This window comes from Macaca thibetana, chromosome 14, assembly GCF_024542745.1.
Source record: "Macaca thibetana thibetana isolate TM-01 chromosome 14, ASM2454274v1, whole genome shotgun sequence".
NCBI classification, from domain to species: Eukaryota; Metazoa; Chordata; class Mammalia; order Primates; family Cercopithecidae; genus Macaca; species Macaca thibetana.
Window position 1 is genome coordinate 9,303,034 of NC_065591.1, and position 18,685 is coordinate 9,321,718.

General features: G+C 50.5%; 2 protein-coding genes across 3 annotated transcripts in view; both read right to left on the reverse strand.

Moving 5' to 3' along the window:
- VPS51 (VPS51 subunit of GARP complex) overlaps nt 1-18,685 on the reverse strand; it is a 148,382-nt gene that overhangs the window by 76,647 nt on the left and 53,050 nt on the right. The window lies entirely within an intron of this gene.
- Nucleotides 209-12,806, reverse strand: SNX15 (sorting nexin 15). 2 transcript variants are annotated; one of them, XM_050757255.1, is made up of 8 exons: nt 12,248-12,806; nt 8,195-8,230; nt 7,846-7,966; nt 5,435-5,550; nt 5,191-5,338; nt 4,737-4,880; nt 2,080-2,337; nt 209-1,102 (listed from the first exon to the last, which is right to left on the reverse strand). In XM_050757255.1, exons 1-8 carry the CDS (start codon nt 12,344-12,346, stop codon nt 996-998), a joined length of 1,029 nt encoding a protein of 342 aa, XP_050613212.1. In that variant the 5' UTR covers nt 12,347-12,806; the 3' UTR covers nt 209-995. The 2 variants fall into 2 exon arrangements, with proteins under 2 accessions (XP_050613212.1, XP_050613214.1); XM_050757257.1 differs by lacking the exons at nt 209-1,102; nt 2,080-2,337 and adding an exon at nt 2,359-3,299.

Here is an 18,685-nt window from a genome sequence, read left to right on the forward strand (position 1 = left end):
CCCAATAGACCGGCTTCATCGTCTTGTCATTCTCTATTTCCCTGGAGACTGTGCTATTTTCTAGCTCAGGGCTCAGCAAATGTTTTCTGCAAAGGGCCAGGTTGTAAATGTTTTGGGATTTGCAGGCGGCAAAGACTCAACTCTGCAACTGTTCAACAGCCGGTGTAGCGCGAACGCAGCCATCACAATACTGAATGAATTAGCCTGGTTGTGTTCCAACAAATTTTATTTATAGACTCTTAAATTTCATATAATTTTCACCTGTTACATATAAATTTCATCTGTCTTTCTGTCACAGAATATTATTTTGATTTTTTTAATCATTAAAAAAATGTAAAAACCACTGTAGCTCACAGGCCTTACATTAAAAAGGGGGTGGGCCAGATTTGGCTGCAGGTGGGAGTTTGCAGACCCCACTTCTAGAGGGGTAAACTAATGGTTTAATGACCACAGCTGCTGCTCACACATCAAGACAGACAGGCAGGGGCCGGGCATAGTGACTCATGCCTGTAATCTCAGCACTTTGGGAGGCTGAGGCGGGTGGATCACTTGAGGTCAGGAGTTTGAGACCAGCCTGGCCAACATGGTGTAACCCCGTCCCTTCTAAAAATACAAAATATTAGCTGGATATGGTGGCATATGCCTGTAATCCCAGCTACTAGGGAGACTGAGACAGGAGAATCGTTTGAACCTGGGAGGCGGAGGTTGCAGTGAGCCGCGATCACACCACTGCACTCCAGCCTGGGTGACTGAGTGAGACTCCATCTCAAGAAAAACACAAAAAGACAGGCAGGGTCAGAAGTGTGAGTCCTTGATTCCAAGGTGGCAAGTGTAATCAGGGAACTGAGAATTCATTATTTTTCTCATGCTTGGTCCAGTTACCTACAGAAATGGCCCCTGCGATTACAAGACCAGGAGGTGGGGCTAGGCCCTGGGGAGAGGAGAAGGGGCTGGCAGTGCAGGAGCGAGAGTCCCAGGGAAGGGCCCACTCCCTGTTAGGGTGGGAGTTGAGACAGGTGCAGGCGCAGGATCTCCTCTGCCCGCTTCAGGTACTCAGCTGCCTTCTTCTTCACACCTTCCTGGCGGGCAGGCAACGGGTCACCTGTGGAGAGAGACTGCTCAGCTGAGGCACCTGGGCACTACTGGTCTAGTTGGAACCCTTGGTCTGGTCCTTTACAATTCACAGAGTATCACCATGTGCTTTTCCCTCTTCTCTGGGGCCCAGCGTCCATTCTTCCCATTCTACAAACAAGAAAACTGAGGCCATGCCGGGTGCAGTGGCTCACGGCTGTAATCCCAGCACTTTGGGAGGCCGAGGCAGGCAGATCACTTGAGATCAGGAGTTCAAGACCAGCCTGGCCAACATCACAAAACCCCGTCTCTACTAAAAATTCAAAAATTAGCCAGGCATGGTGGTGGGCGTCTGTAATCCCAGCTACTCAGGAGGCTGAGGCAGGAGAATCTCTTGAACCTGGGAGGTGGAGGTTGCAGTGAGCCGAGATTGTGCCACTGCACTCCAGCCTGTGACAAGAGCAAGACTCTCAAAAAAAAAAAAAAAAAAAAAGAAAGAAAGAAAAAAAAAAAAGAAAACTGAGGCCACAAGAGGTGTTAAAACAAACAAACAAGCTGGGCGCAGTGGCTCACGCGTGTAATCCCAGCACTTTGGGAGGCCGAGACGGGAGGATCACGAGGTCAGGAGATCGAGACCATCCTGGCTAACACGGTGAAACCCCGTCTCTACTAAAAATACAAAAAATTAGCCGGTTGCGGTGGCGGGCGCCTGTAGTCCCAGCTACACGGGAGGCTGAGGCAGGAGAATGGCATGAACCCGGGAGGTGGAGTTTGCAGTGAGCCAAGATTGCGCCACTGCACTCCAGCCTGGGCGACAGAGCAAGACTCTGTCTCAAAACAAACAAACAAACAAACAAACAACAAAGAAACAAAAATCTGCCCAGGTTACACAGCTGGTCAGTGAGGATCAAAAGGGCTCCTGCTCTGTGAATTGCTTGCTTTTTGCTCCCTTCATCACTGCCCCACCTGGGACCCAGGCCTGACCCTCCACCCTCAGTCCCTACTCACCGGGGACTCCCTGAAGCAAGACGTGTACACCATCTCGGTAGCCCTGGAGCGCGGCAGCATAAGCGCCTGCCTTCTCATCCCGCAGGGCCTGGGTGATGAGATCTGTGGCCTGGCTTAGATAGGCAGGGGTGGGCCCTCCTTCCCCGTCCTCTTCCTCCTCCTGCCCTCCTGGCTCCCAGGGTTCCTGGTCCAGCCTTGCTGACTCCACCTCCATCGTTGCCAGCTCAGCCACATGGGTGGGGCTGGGGGCTGCGCCTTCTGCAATTAGAAAGGGAGGACTCCGACCAGACTAGCCCTTCCTTTCTCAGGCCCTCTGCCCAACCCAAGACCTCTTTTGTTCATCAGGGTATCAGCCTGTCCCCAGTAGAGGGGACCAAGGCCAGAGCAATCCAGAAGTCGTCTGTGGATCAAAAACTGGCCATGATGTATTTGATAGATAGGGTTCATGTGCTTCTGTAAAAACAGCCTTACCGCCGGGCGCGGTGGCTCACACCTGTAATCCTAGTATTTTGGGAGGCCGAGGTGGGCGGATCACGAGGTCAGGAATCGAGACCATCCTGACTAACATGGTGAAACCCTGTCTCTACTAAAAATACAAAAATTAGCCGGGCATGGTGGCGGGCACCTGTGATCCCAGCTACTCGGGAGGCTGAGGCAGGAGAATGGCGTGAACCCGGGAGGCGGAGCTTGCAGTGATCCGAGATCGCGTCACTGCACTCCAGCCTGGGCGACAGAGCGAGACTCCGTCTCAAAAAAAAAAAGAAACAACAACAATAACAAAAAAACACAGCCTTACCTTCCTAATTATTTCATTAGGTACACACTCACTTTAGTTTGTGAGCTCTGGGTCACTGGTCCTATTTCCCTCTTGACTCCAGTTGACCTAGAAATCCAAAAATCCCCTCCAGAAAGTTTCCCTGAAGGATGCTAGGCCAACAACACCAGGCTGAGGGTAGAAATGCTCCAAGCCTTGGAATAATCTTAGAATAGGAGACTTCGAGAATCTCAGGGGTTTTCTGAAGCCTTGCAGCTCCAGGCTCTGGGGACTCTCCCCATGGGCTGAGTGAGTCTCACTGGAGCTGTGTGTGAAGGGTCTTGAAAAGATCCTGGTTGGACAGTTGCTCATGCCTATAATCCAGCGCTTCAGGAGGCCGAGGTGGGAGGACTACTTGAGTGCAGGAGCTTGAGACCAGCCTGGGCAACATAGTGAGAGCTTGTCTCTAGAAAAAATCAAAAACTTAGCTGGGCGTGATGGTGCATGCCTGTGGTTCTGTCCCAGCTATTCGGGAGGCGGAGGTGGGGGGATCGCTTGGGCCTAGGAGGTAGAGGCTGCAGTGAGCCACGATCACACCACTGCCCTCTAGCGTGGTGACAGAGCCAGACCCTATCTCAAAAAAAAAAAAAAAAAGAAAAAGAAAAAGAAAAAAAAGAAAGGGAAAAAAAAAAAGAGAAAATAGAAAAGCTCCTGCCCAGGCAGGCGCTCAGCTGACACAAGGACAGAGCACTTGGATGCCTGCCACCCAGAGGCCAGACACAACAGCCCTGTGACACCAACACTGCCTTTCCCTCCCATTCCTTCTTCCCACTCCCCAACCCTGGAGAGGCAGTAGCAGGAACAGGAGGAAGCAGAACGAGAAAAGTGAGAGGCAGGGCACTTTGGCTCATACCTGTAATCTCAGCACTCTGGGAGGCCGAGGAGGGTGGATCACTTGAGGGTCAGGAGTTTTGAGACCAGTCTGACCAACATGAAGAAATCTCATCTCAACTAAAAATACAAAATTAGCCAGGCACCGTGGCGTGTGCCTGTAGTCCCAGCTACTCGGGAAGCTGAGGCCAGAGAATCGCTTGAACCCGGGAGGTTGCAGTGAGCAGAGATTGCGCCACTGCACTCCAGAATGGACAACAGAGTGAGACTCTGTCTCAGAAAAAAAAAAAAAAAAGAATAACAGACATGGGCTCTCGCTATATTGTCCAGGCTGGTCTTGAATTCCTGGGATCTCCCTGCCTCAGCCTCCCAAAGTGTTGAGATTACAGGTGTGAGCCAATGTGCCAGGCCTTGGCGAATTTTAGAATGAAAAACTCCAGTGCCTCAGAGCTTGGGACTGTCGAGTCCCAGGATCTCACAGCAAGAAGGTGCCCAGGACCCTAACCTCCATCAGGGGGCCCTTCAATCTCCGGCATCCCCAAATGCCAGTGGCTCCAGGCCCCCAGAGGGGTTTCCCTTTGCAGCTGCTCTTTGAGCTCAGAACTCACTTCCATTGACCAGCAGGCTTCTTGCCTTCAGGATCTGCAGCCAGACCCTGGCCAGCCAGGAAATCCCACCACGAGCTTACAGCGAAGGAACTAAAATGTCCCAGAGCAGTGTGACCCGGCTCTTTCCAAAGCCTTCTCAGTGAGATGGCCCCAACGTGGGAAGTGCCTCCTTTCCTTCCTCATGGCTACTTGTTGCACAGGTGCATCCAGCACACCACACCACGAGCCCTGGCACGGAGCTGCTCATTCTCACTGAAGCTGCTCTTGGTCCACAGGGCAGCACTACTGAGGGGACGTCTTTCCCAGATCTGCGCAGGCACTGAGCAGGCTAGTGGGGCTCTGCCCTCCTCCCTGTCCTAAGGATGTCCTGCCCTGGCTCCTTCCCGGCTGACCCAGCTCATTACCTTCTTTGGAGAAGGGGTCGAAGAGGGCCAGCTCAGCCTCGGTGAGGGGGCCTCGGGCAGGGGAACCAGACGCTTCCTCGGTGCTCTCACAGTTAAAGAGAAGATCCAGGGCCTCCTGGGCAGGGCTGGATGGTGGGGGGTCCACTGAGGAAGAGATAATTGGGGTCATGAATACCCGCATTTATTTCTCAGCTTTCAAAATGGAATTACTCTCTCTCTAAACCCTTGCAGCAACCATGGGCATAGACAAGCCCGTTATTAGGGTTTATGCCCATTTTACAGATTAAGAAACTGTAGTGCAGAGAAGGAAAAGGACCTGCCCAAAGTTCCTCAGCCAGTCAGTGATAGACCTGGACACACGCCCATTTCTCACTAAGACCACTGAGGAGTGAGTGTGGCCCCCTCCCCACTCTGTACCCTCCAGCCTTGGTTCCCTCCTCCCACCCTGATGTACCTGGCACCTCCAATTCCTCAAGTCCCCTCCTTTCTGCAGGGAGCGGCTGGGGTAGCCGGGGGTCATCAGGGGGCGGGGTGGGGATCAGAGGGGGTGGCAGGATGTGCAGGTCCCTGGACATCTCCGAGGGTCGGGTCACCTCCCCACCCTGCAGGACAGAAAGATCAGCCATGGGGAGTCATGGGGTGCAATCTGGTGGGTGGGTAAGTGGCCCAAGTTCTGGTAAGGTGGAAGGTGCACATACCCTGAAGAACTCCTTGAGCTGGGGGCTGTTGTTGAGCGCGGGTATGTGCACGGTGAAGCGAAGCAGGTCCTCTGCCCCCTTTCGCCGCTCCTCGATCACTGAGGCTTCAAATCGGCCTACAGCCCCCAGGACAAGGAACAGGGGAGAGTGGCGGTGACCTATAGGGGCTTCTGCCCCAAGGCTACTTTTCCTGGTCCTGCCTGAGATGCTCTGAGCAACTCACTGCCCTCCTACTCCTTCTCCCAGCAATCTTCTCTGGCTCCTCCTGGGGTGAGGGAGGGGCTTCCAGGACGGATCAATTTCCCTATTCATTCATTTGCCAGATGTTTACTGAGCACCTACTATATGCTAGACTCAGAAGGTGAACAGAGGAGGAACAAGTCTCTGCCCTTGTGAATATCACATCCTACACAGGGGGAGCTAGGTAGTTAACAAGAAACAAAAACATTTCTGATGGCTTTGATCTAATGAGGAGAAAAGTAAGGCTCAGAGAGGGAAAGTGACTTGCCCAAGGTCACACAGCAAGTAGCCCCCATTTGTTTTTTGAGACAAGGCCTGGCTCTGTTATCTAGGCTGGTGTGCAGTGGCACAATCTCAGCTCACTGCAACCTCTGCCACCTGGGATCAAGCCGCCCTCCTGCCTCAGCCTCCCAAGTAGCTGGGACTATAGGTGCACACCACCATGCCTGGCTAATTTTTGTATTTTTTGTAGAGATGGGGTTTTACCATGTTGCCCAGGCTGGTCTTGAACTCCTGAGCTCAAGTGATTACCTTGCCTTGGCTTCCCAAAGTGCTGAGATCACAGGTGCGAGTCACAGTTTCACTGCTCTGTCCTAGGTATTATGCAGTGCAGGCTAACTCTGGTCGTTACTGTGTGGCCATTCTGTGGTACTTCCCCACTGGCCTGGCATAACCTGACAACAGCAATCTTTCACCTTGCTTCAAAAGAACAAAAGAACATCTTGGCCAGGCGTGGTGGTTCACACCTATAATCCCAGCATTTTGGGAGGCCAAGGCAGGTGGATCACTTGAGGTTAGGAGTTCAAGACCAGCCTGGCCAACATGGTGAAACCCCGTCTCTACTAAAAGTAAAAAAATTAGGTGTGGTGGCGCACACTACTTGGGAGGCTACTTGGCTACTTGGGAGGCTGAGGCAGGAGAATCACTCAAACCTGGGAGGGCAGAGTTTGCAGTGAGCTGATATCATGCCACAGGACTCCAGCCTGGGTGACAGAGTAAGACTCTGTCTCAAAAAACAAAAACAAAAACCAACAACAACAAAGAACATCTCACGTGAGTACGCAGACGCGAGCAACTGTTCAGCACTGTCTAATACAGATATGAGCTACATATGCAATTTTACATTTTCTAGCAGCTACATTAAATAAAAGGAAAAAAGAAACAACTTTTTTTTTTTTTTTTTGAGATGGAGTCTCACTCTGTCGCCCGGGCTAGACTGCAACGACACAATCTTGGCCTCCCAGGTTCAAGCGATTCTCCTGCCTCAGCCTCCTGAGTAGCTGAGTTTACAAGCGCCCGCCACTACACCCAGCTAATTTTTTGTATTTTTAGTAGAGACAGGGTTTCACCAAGTTGGCCAGGCTGGTCTCGAACTCCTGATCTCGTGATTCATTTGCCTCAGCCTCCCAAAGTGCTGGGATTACAGGTGTGAGCCATCACGCCCAGCCACAAGTTAATTTTAATATTTTATTTAACCCAATATATCCCAAATATTCTCACTGCAACATGTAATCAATATAGTAAGTATTGAGATAGGCTGGGTGCAGTGTCTCAGGCGTGTAATCCCAGCACTTTGGGAGGCCAAGGCGGGCAGAGCAGCTGAGATCAGGAGTTCAAGACCAGCCTGGCCAATGTGATGAAACTCCGTCTCTACTAAGAATACAAAAATTAGCCAGGTATGGTGGTGTGCACCTGTAATCCCAGCTACTCAGGAGACTGATGCAGGAGAATCCTTTGAACCTGGAAGGTGGAGGTTGCAGTGAGCCAAGATAACACCACTACACTCCAGCCTGGGTGACAAAGTGAGGCTGTCAACAACAACAAAAAATTGAAAAAAAAGGAAAATAAAATAGAGCTAATAAAGACAGGATTTTTGTTGTTTTTTTTTTGAGATGGAGTTTCACCTCGGCTTCCCAAAGTGCTAGGATTACAGGTGTGAGCCACCATGCCCAGCCCAACAGGAATGTTAAAAGGTGCAATACACAGTAAGCGTTAGGCTGCTCTGAGCCTCAGTTCCCCCATCTGTCAAATGAGGTCATCTCTAAAAGCCCTTCCAAACATGTCTCTGCCCAGAGTTTCAGGCCCTCTCTATCCAGCCCCCACTGGCAGAGGTCCCCTTTTGTCCAACGCTCCCTTCATCTTTGGCCTGAGTACCCCGATCTAACACTTACCGAACACCTGGGCCCGGGGGAACGCAGGGAACTCCTCAAGGCGGCGGAAGAGGTTGCGGTGGGTGTAGGCCAGGTCTCCATGCAGCTTGCGGAAGTCGCTGTACCGCTTCCAGACCACCACCTACGAGGGACATGAGACTTGCCCAGAACCGGCAATGGTGGGAGGCAGCCGCCCCCGGTGCCCAGCCTGCCCCCAGGGTGGGTGAGGATCAGGATGCAGCTGCAGCAGCCCCTTGCCCAGGGACAGGGAGGAAGGAGGGCCGGTGTCCAAGCAGAGTTACCAGCTGCCCCTTGACAGTTTCCAGATCTGGAGCTGCAGAATGGGCCCTCTTCCTCCCAGGAGCCTCACCTCTTTGACATCCTCTGGGTCCTTCTTTGAGATGAACTGAGAAAGAAAGGCAAGAGCTGGTTGAGACCAGAGACCGCCATCTGACACCCTCTCACCCCGTTTGCCCCAGGTGCCTCCTAGTCCCCCTCATGGGGCAATGGCCTTTGGCCTTTGGCGTCAAGGCATCCTGGCTTTAAGCCTTTCCGTATAATTTTAGAAACTTTTCCTACTATGTACCTCAGTTTCTCCATCTGTCAAATAGAAGGACCTCTAAAGGCCCGTCTGGTCTGCTCCAACCTCAGCCCAACTTTTTTTTTTTGAGATGGAGTCTTGCTCTGCCGCCCAGGCTGAAGTGCAGTGGTGCACTCTCAGCTCACTACCACCTCTGCCTTCAAGGTTCAAGCGATTCTCCTGCCTCAGCCTCCCAAGAAGCCGGGATTACAGACATGCACCACCACGCCTGCTAATGTTTGTATTTTTAGTAGAGATGGGGTTTCACCATGTTGGCCAAGCTGGTCTGGACTCGTGACCTCAAGTGATCCGCCCACCTCGGCCTCACACTTACAGGCGTGAGCACCCGGCCATCAGCACAATTTTTATCCCGGTTCCTTGAACAGGCGATGGCCCTGCATCTCCTTCTGAAACCAAAGAACCCCAAGTCTCCAAAGAAGGGAGGTTCTGCCTCAGGAACCTCCTTCCCTGAGGGAGAAGGTCCTGTGCTTCAGTGCCCTGGACACAGAAGAAACCATCGCTGGAGCTGAGGTCCCTGGAAGGGCAGACTTGGGTCTGAAGTGAAAACGAGATTCAGTTTTCATCATGTTATGTTCATAATAATTTTAAAATAATGCCCTATGGTTTAGGGTACTTGACAGTTTAATAATATATCCTATGCCAGGCACGGTGGCTCAAGCCTGTAATGCCAGCACTTTAGGGGACCCAGGTGGGCAGATCACTTGAGTCCAGGAGTTTGAGACCAGCCTGGGCAACATAGTGACACCCAATAGCGGCAAAAAATACACAAAATTAGCTGGGTGTGGTGATGTGGCACACCTGTAGTCCCAGCTACTTGGAAGGCTGAGGTGAGAGGATCACTTGAGCATGGGAAGCAGAGGTTGCAATGAGCTGAGATCACACCACTGCACTCCAGACTGCAGAGAGTGAAACCCTGTCTCTTACACACTAAATAAATAAATAAAAACATCTATTCCTTATCCTAGATCCCACTGAGGCAGACACAATTAACATGCCCATTTAAGAGATAAGGAAATGGAGGCTTTGAGAGGTGTGGCCATAGAAGATCACACACTAGGTAAGAAAGATTGCTGGAACTAAAACCTTGGACTTGGCTTTTGACAACAGAGACTTGCCTAAAATATTCTGGTAAAAGAAACTATTTAAAAACCATTGAGTGGTCAGGTGTGGCGGCTCATGCCTATAATCCCAGCACTTTGGGAGGCCGAGGTGGGTGAATCACTTGAGGTCAGGAGTTCAAGACCAGCCTGGCCAACATGGTGAAATCCTGTCTCTACTAAAAATACAAAAATTAGCCAGGCGTGGTGGCAGGCGCCTGTAGTCTCAACTACTCAGGAGGCTGAGGCAGGAGAATCACTTGAATACAGGAGGCAGACGTTGCAGTGAGCTGAGATCACGCCACTCAACTCCAGCCTGGCAACACAGCGAGACTCTATCTAAAAAAAAAAAAAAAATTCTATAATTTTTTTTTTTTTGTATTTTTAGTAGAGACGGGGTTTCACTGTGTTAGCTAGTCGGACCTAGGGCCTGACACTGTGTAGTGCCACAGGAAGCTAGGTACGGTGTGGCCTGTAATCCTAACACTTTGGAAGGCCAAAATGAGAGGATTGCTTGAGGCCAGGAGTTTGAGACCAGCCTGGGCAACATGGCAAAACTGTGTCTCTACAAAAAAATTTAAAATTAAGCTAGGCATGGTGGCACATGCCTGTAGTCCTAGCTACTCAGGAGGCTGAGGCAGGAGGACGGATTGAATCCAGGAACTTGAGGCTGCAGTAAGACACGAATCATGCCACTGCACACCAGCCCAAGTGACAGAGCAAGACTCTGTCGCAAATAAAATAAAATAAAATAAAATAAAAATATAGGCCAGGTGCGGTGGCTCATGCCTGTAATTCCAGCACTTGGGGAGACCGAGGGGAGGATCACTTGAGGTCAGGAGTTCGAGACCAACCTGGCCAACACAGTGAAATCCTGTCTCTACTAAAAACACAAAAAGTAGCTGGGTGTGATGGCACACGCCTATAATCCCAGCTACTCAGGAGGCTGAAGCAGGAGAACTGCATGAACCCAGGAGGTGGAGGCTGCAGTGAGCTGAGACAGTACCACTGTACTTCAGCCTGGGCAACAGAGCAAGACTCTGTCTCAAAAAATATACACACACACATATATATATATATAGAGAGAGAGAGAGAGAGAGAGAGACAGAGGGAGAGAGAGTGAGAGAATGTGCTTTATATTTTATATATTTATTATATATAATACATTGTATATATAATATGTACAAAAATATATCAAAATAATGCATGTTGCTTGGTTTAAAAAGCCAATGGGAGGCCAGGTGTGGTGGCTCACACCTGTAATCCCAGCACTTTGGGAGGGTGAGGCTGGTGGATTACTTGAGGTCAGGAGTTCCAGACTAGCCTGGCTAACAAGGTGAAACCCCATCTCTACCAGAAAATACAAATATTAGCTGGGCACGGTGGCAGGCGCCTGTAGTCCCAGCTACTGGGGAGACTGAGGCAGGAGAATGGTGTGAACCCGGGAGGCGGAGCTTGCAGTGAGCCGAGATCGCACCACTGCACTCCAGCCTGGGCGACAGTGCAGACTCCATCTCAAAAAAATAAACAAATAAACAACAACACAAAAAAGCCACTGGGAAGACTTATAATAAAAGGTTACAGTCCTTGCCACATCCTTCCTACCCCAACCCCACCTCCAGTCTATCTTCCCAGGGACAACGTTTTTATTTGCATTTTTTAAAAGGGGTATGTGTGTGTGTGTGTGTGTGTGTGTGCATTTTAATATTGAGCTGGGGTCTCACTGTGTTGCCCAGGCTCATCTTGAACTCCTAAACTCAAGCAATCTGCTCCCTCAGCCTCCCAAAGTGCTGGGATTTACACGCATGAGCCACTGAGCCCGGCCTTATTTGCATTTATTTTTAGGCATGGAAAAGACAAACGATTTGGGGAAAGCATATTTTAAATAGCTAAGATTCTGCACTTAGACACTTTATAAGTGTCCTTACGTGCCTGCTTTGCTTTTATAGTTAACTAATGCACCAGCTTAATAGTCGCCTAGTTGAAAATTCTAAAAGTACAAAAAACTTACAGTAAAAAGTCTTCCCCAACTTCTGTCCCCAGTGACACAGTTCTTCTCCCTGGGGACCTTCTTGTTACCCGTTCTTGTATATCATTCTACAGGTGTCCTGTTTTACTATTTTTAATTATTTTCATGGTTTCCTCCATGTCTCTCTATAAATTGTGCTTATGATGTTGCTATCGCTTCATATATCAACTCTAGCCTATCTATCTTCCTGCTGTGACCTTGATATGGCGACTTACTCCTTAAATCCTTCCGAACTGCATGAATTTTTTTTAACCATTGACCAGTATTATTTTCTGAAAAATTAAAAACGGTTAAACTCGTTAAAGGGATTTTATGTAAGATCAAACAAACCAATAAACAAAACTTAACTCTACGAGACTGGAGTACTAATAATTGGGTTAAACCAGAGTTTTCATGTTAATTTACAGAAATTCACAGTCTGATGCCCAGACACTACACGCCGGGCGTGGGCATACACGCCTTGCTTGTCCGGGAACGGCCATCCACGCCCTTTTAAAAAAAGACAGCGCCCACTCAGGGCCCCGCCCCGCTGATGGTTAAAGAAGTAAACGAACCCTTGTACTGCAACCGCCGCCTAAAGGGGAAACCCATTTCTGTCGTCTAAAAAGGGAGTGGTGGCTGCAGCGCCTTTCCTTAAGGTAAAACTCGGCGCCCCTCTAGTTAAAAGGGTAAAGTACGCGCTGGGCCCCACCTCACCTGCGCGGTTACTTTGTACTCGGTGTAGCCCTTGGGGTGCGTCCTGGGGTCCGACACTGTGTAGTGCCGCAGGAAGTCATCCTTCGCCTGGCGGGACATGAAACCGAGCTGGAGCGGAGCGGAACGCCGGACTCCGCTTCCTCCCTGTCCCCACCCCTCCGGCCCGGCCTCCGACCGCCGCCGCCTCGCCTGGGCCTGCGCCCTTCTTCCTCCGGCCCAGGGATTTTATCGCAAGTGACAGCGCTGTTCCGATCCCGGGTGCGCGGCCAAGGGAGCGTCTGAAAAGTTCCTTCTCTGTGGTGAAGCGTAAACCCAAGTCATTGGAAAGATTGGTGGGGGAGGTTGTGATCACTCGTCTCATTTCTGCCGGGTGATCAAGCCCACCCTATCCAAGCGTAAACCCTTGTCACAGTCCTCCAAAGGACCTCTCCCCTGCTTCCCAAATCCCTGCTTTCATTCATCCACCCAACTCCTATTGTGCCCATTATGTGCAGGACAACGTCAAATTATTTCCCTGTCAGGATTCCCTAATTCATGTTTTCTGGAAAGTAGGGAAGCAAAGAACGCTGGAGAAGCAGGATGGTGTCATGGGCTCTGAGTCACGACTCTTACTAGCTGTAGGAGTTTCCCATAACTACTCAGCCTCAGTTTCTCATCTGTAGAATGGAGATGTTTATAATAGAATCTATGTAGGTCAGTGGAGCTTTCTTGCAATGGACTTGCTGCCAGAACACAGGTGTCGTGAAAATCACCATTAAATCAAAGCCAAAATGGGGGTTTGGTGCCGTGGCTCACACCTGTAATCCCAGCATTTTGGGCGGTGGAGGCAGGTGGATCACTTGAGGTCAGGAGTTCAAGACCTGCCTGTCCAACATGGTGAAACCCCATTTCTACTAAAAATACAAAAATTAGCTGGGCGTGGTGGCGCACACCTGTAATTCCAGCTACTCCAGAGGTGGAACTGGCCGATGGCTTTAGCTCAGGAGGTTGAGGCTGCGGTGATCTGCAATCGCACCACTGCACTCCAGCCTGGGCAACAGAGTGAGACTCCATCTCAAAAGAAAGGGTGCAGGGGAAGGAAAAGACTCAGCTCAACATTGTCATCTGATTTGGGCAAGTCCACCACTACTGGCTATCTGATTTACAAGTGTGATGGGATCCACAAAAGAACCATCGAAAATTTTGAGGAGGCTGCTGAGATGGGAAAGGGCTCCTTCAAGCATACCTGGGTCTTGCGTAAGCTAAAAGTTGAACGTGAGAGTGCTATCACCACTGCTACCTCCCTGCTGGCAATTAAGACCAGTCAGTACTGGTCTTATGTGACCATCATCAATGGCCCAGGATGCAGAGACTTTACCAAAAACCTGATTACAGGCACATCTCAGGCTAACTGTGCTGCCCTGATTGTTGCTGCTAGTGTTGGTGAATTTGAAGCTGGTATTTCCAAGAATGGGCAGACACGTGAACACACCCTTCTGGCTTACACGCTGGGTGTGAAACTAATTGTTGGTGTTAACAAAATGGATCCCAATGGGCCATTCTAAAGAGGAGAGATGGGGGCCGGGCGTGGTGGCTCACACCTGTAATCCCAGCACTTTGGGAGGCTGAGGTGGGTGGATCACGAAGTCAGGAGCTCAAGACCAGCCTGACCAAGATGGTGAAACCCCATCTCCACTAAAAATACAAACATTAGCTGGGCCTGATGGCGGGCACCTGTAATCCCAGCTTCTTAGGAGGCTGAGGCAGAGAATTGCTTGAAACCGGGAGGCAGAGGTTGCAGTGAGCTGAGATCGTGCCACTGCACTCCAGCCTGGGCAACAGAGTGAGACTCCATCTAAAAAAAAAAAAAAAAAAAAAAAAAAAAAAAAAAGAAGAGGAGCGATGGGATAAATCATTAAGGAAATCAGCACCTACATTAAGAAATTGGCTACAACCCTGACATAGTAGTATTTGTGCCAATATCTGGTTGGAGTGGTGACAACAGGCGGGAGCCAAGAGCTCACATGCCTTGGCTCAAGGGATGGGAAGTCACCTGTAAAGATGGCAATGCTGTGGAACCACGCTGCTCAGAAGCTCTAGATCGCATCCTACCAACTCACAAGCTCTGGTTCTGCCCCTCCAGATGTCCGCAATATTGGTGTTATTGATACTGTCACTGTGGGCCATGTGGAGACTGGTGTTCCCAGACCCGGCATGGGTTTTGAGACCTTTGCTCCAGTAAGTGTTAGAATTGAAGCAAAAATCTGTTGAAATGCAGCATGAAGCTGGAAGCTTAAATATAATACATAGTATTTAGTGCAAAGGAAGCATTGTGAATAGCTACTCTTGTTCCTGGAACTCAGGTGTACAGGTGCGGTGCCTTGGTCTTCAGAAAGAAGCAAAGCATGGCTTGGGGCTCATGCCTGTAATCCCAGCACTTTGGGAGGCCAAGGCGGGAGGATTACTTGAGGCCAGGAGTTCGAGACCAGCCTGGGCAACAGGCTGCCCCTGATTTCATGAGAAATTTAAACATTTAAAAATCATGCCTGTAATCCCAGCACTTTGGGAGGCCGAGTCAGGCGGATCACTTGAAGTCAGGAATTCAAGACCAGCCCGGCCAACATGGTGAAAACCCATCTCTACTAAAAATACAAAAATTAGGCTGGGCGCGGTGGCTCACGCCTGTAATCCCAGCACTTTGGGAGGCCGAGGCAGGCGGATCACAAGGTCAGGAGATCGAGACCATCCTGGCTAACACGGTGAAACCCCGTCTCTACTAAAAATACAAAAAACTAGCCGGGTGTGGTGGCAGCGCCTGTAGTCCCAGCTACTTGGGAGGCTGAGGCAGGAGAATGGCGGGAACCCGGGAGGCGGAGCTTGCAGTGAGCTGAGATCCGGCCACTGCACTCCAGCCTGGGCGACAGAGCGAGACTCCATCTCAAAAAAAAAAAAAAAAAAAATTAGCCAGGTGTGGTGGCGGGCACCTATAATCCCAGCTACTCGGGAGTATGGGGCAGGAGCGTTGTTTGAACCCGGGAGGCAGAGGTTGCAGTGAGCTGAGATCGCGCCATTGCTCTCCAGCCTGGGCGACAAGAGCGAAACTCTGTATCAAAAAAAAGAAAAAGAAAGAAAGGGGGGCGAGGGAGAGAGAGAGAGAGAGAAAGAAAGAGAAAGAGAAAGAAAGAGAAAAAGAAAAAGAAAAGAAAGAAAGAAAGAAAGAAAGAAAGAAAGAAAGAAAGAAAGAAAGAAAGAAAGAAAGAAAGAAAGAAAGAAAGAAGAAAAGAAAGAGAGAAAGAAAGATTAATTAGCTGGGCATGGTGGCGTGGGCCTGTAGTCCCAGCTATTCTGGAGGCTAAGGCAGGAGGATAACTTGAACCTGAGAGTTCAAGGTTACAGTAAGCTATGATGGAGTCACTGAGTTCAAGGTGGCAGTGAGCTATGATCATGCCACTGCACTACAGCCCGGGCAACACAGTGAGATGCTGTCTCAAAAAAAAAAAAAAAAAAAGCAGACTCCAGATCAAACTCTGGAGGGTCTGAACTGGGTAGTTCATCTAGCAGTTGCTCAGGAGGACGCCAGGGATGGGGGATGTCCCCTCATGCAACACACACCAGAAGTCCTCTGAAGACCCCTTCAGACACTGCTCCCCTCTCCAAAGTTCCCTCGGCAGGGATATTATCCCAGTTTCCTTCTCACCGATCTTTCCCTCCCTCTCTGGCTCAGTGTCTCCCACACTCTTCCCTTTACCCTTCTTTCTCCCTGTCCTCTCCAAGCCCTTTTCCATCTAGAGCAATTTAGCCCCTGGCCTTCTCCAGATCTCCCACCCCACCAGTTCCCTCACCAGGAGGAGCAAACAGAAGGCGGCAGTGGAGGCTGGGCATGGTGGCTCACACCTGTAATCCCAGCACTTTGGGAGGCCGAGGCGGGTGGATCACCTGAAGTCGGAAGTTCAAGATTAGCCTGACCAACATGGAGAAACCCCGTCTCTACTAAAAATACCAAATTAACCGGGCATGGTGGTCCATGCCTGTAATCCCAGCTATTCGGGAGGCTGAGGCAAGAGAATTGCTTGAACCCAGGAGGCGGAGGTTGTGGTGAGCCAAGATCGCGCCATTGCACTCCAGCCTGGGCAACAAGCGTGAAACTCCGGCTCAAAAAAAAAAAAAGAAGGCGGCAGTGGAGCAGGATAGGCTGCAGGGGCACCGCGCTGGGCTGCCCACCATGCTCCTCCAGGGTCTGCTCCCCAAGCTCACCCAGGGTAGGGTATGCTTGACCATGTGGTGGAGACCTTTGTGATGAATATCACCTTGTTATTTTCATATTTGTCTCTGTGAATAGTTCACCTTTTATTTATTTTTTTGAGACGGAGTCTTACTCTGTTGCCCAGGCTGGAGTGCAATGGCGCAATCTCGGCTCACTGCAACCTCTGCCCTCTGGGTTCAAGTGATTCTCCTGCCTCAGCCTCCTGAGCAGCTGGGATTACAAGCACACACCACCATGCCCGGCTAATTTTTGTATTTTTTTGGTAGAGATGGGGTTTCATCACGTTGGCCAAGCTGGTCTCGAACTCCTGACCTCAAGTGATTCACCCACCTCGGCCTCTCAAAGTGCTGGGATTACAGAAGTGAGCCACTGCGCCCGGCCTAATTCACCTTTTCAAGAAAAGCATTGTTTCCTAAGGGCACCTGGGAGGACGTGAACACTGGGGTGACACATATGTCAGTGGGTGGCTGACTTCACATTAGTTGAATTTGCGTACAGTCCTACTGGTTCAAATAATCATAATTATAGCTGACACTTACACAATACTTATGACATACAAGACACCAACTCATTCGGTCCTCCTCCCAACACTAGAAGGGAAACTGAGGCACGGAGAGGCTAGGCATGTTGCTCAGCATCCACCAGCGAGTGGCAGGCCAGGATTTGGCTCCAGAGTCCAGGTTTAAGAGCCTGCAGACCACCAGGTCTGTCTTGCAAGGAGGACAGGGCAGGGGCTTCTAATTTTGTACCCTGAAGGGCAGTTTCTTCATGTTCTAAGCTTGTCCACGCAACATTCACTTCCCTTCTTCCACACCTTTTTTTTTTTTGAGACGGAGTTTCACTCTTGTTGCCCAGGCTGGAGTGCAATGACGCAATCTCAGCTCACTGCAACCTCTGTCTCACAGGTTTAAGTGATTCTCCTGTCTCAGCCTCCCGAATAGCTGGGATTACAAACATGAGCCACCATGCCTGGCTAATTTTGTACTTTTAGTAGAGACAGGGTTTCTCCATATTGGTCAGGTTGGTCTACAAACTTCCGACCTCAGGTGATCTGCCCACCTTGACCTCCCAAAGTACTGGGATTACAGGCGTGAGCCACCGCACCCAGCCCTTTCTTCCACTTTTAAGGAAACCTAGGCTGGGCATGGTGGCTCACGCCTGTAATCCCAGCACTTTCCTAGCACTTTGGGAGGCCAAGGTGGGAGGATCACCTGAGCCCAGGAGTTTGAGACCAGCCTGGGCAACACGGCAATACCCCATCTCTACAAAATAAAAAATTAGCTGGGCGTGGTGGCACAAGCCTGTAGTCCCAGCAAGGAGATGGGAGGATGGCTTGAGCCTAGGAGGTCAAGGCTGCAGTGAGCTGTGATCATGCCACTGCACTCCAGCCTGGGTGACAGAGGGAGGCTCTGTCTCAAAAAAAAAAGGAAACCCAGATTTTGCACAGGTCTCTACCCCTCCACAAAAGGATCCTAGTGCCAGCTTCAGAGTAAATCCCAGTGTCTCTTCCTCACCTTTTGATAATAGCATTCAACTTTCCTTTGGGAAAACTGCCCTTCTTCCATTGGATATACTCTGCTGGGAGGGTTGTTGGGCCACAAATCCACATCAAAAGATAATCGTGAGCCTCAAGCTGCGCCGGGCAGGCTGCCTCTCCTTGGCATTTGAATTTTGAGCAGAGAGACAAAAATTGAAGACAATTAGGCCTGAGCTATTTCGGGAGGCAGCAGGGTAGGTATAGTGACCAAGTGTGCTGGGTTCGAGTCCAGCTCCCTCACTTCCTAGCTGCGTGGCTTTGAGGAAGTCACTTAACCTCCTGGAGGAAATGTCATCCAGGAGCCAGTCGATACCAGGCAGCATGTTCTTCCCAGCAACGGGGCTGCAGCCCTCGATGTACCAGTGGTGGCTGTAGAGTTCAGCTCCAGGGCCTGGGAGGACAAAGGTACTGGTGGTGGCCAGTGCCTCCCCTCAGCCCCTTCCCTCCCTGCTCAAGGGTCAGCCCATCCAGGAAGCCTCCCCTGGCCCCTGGGAGAGCTTATCTGTTCCCCGGGGCACCTGAGCTCTCTGTACAGTCCCACGCCAGTGCCACCCCTTAGTGTCCCATATAAAGGGGGGTCTTGATAGGCAGCACTGCATAGGGCTGTCCCTAACTGCATTGCTGAATGGGTAGTACTTAGAACAGAACCCTGCAGAGT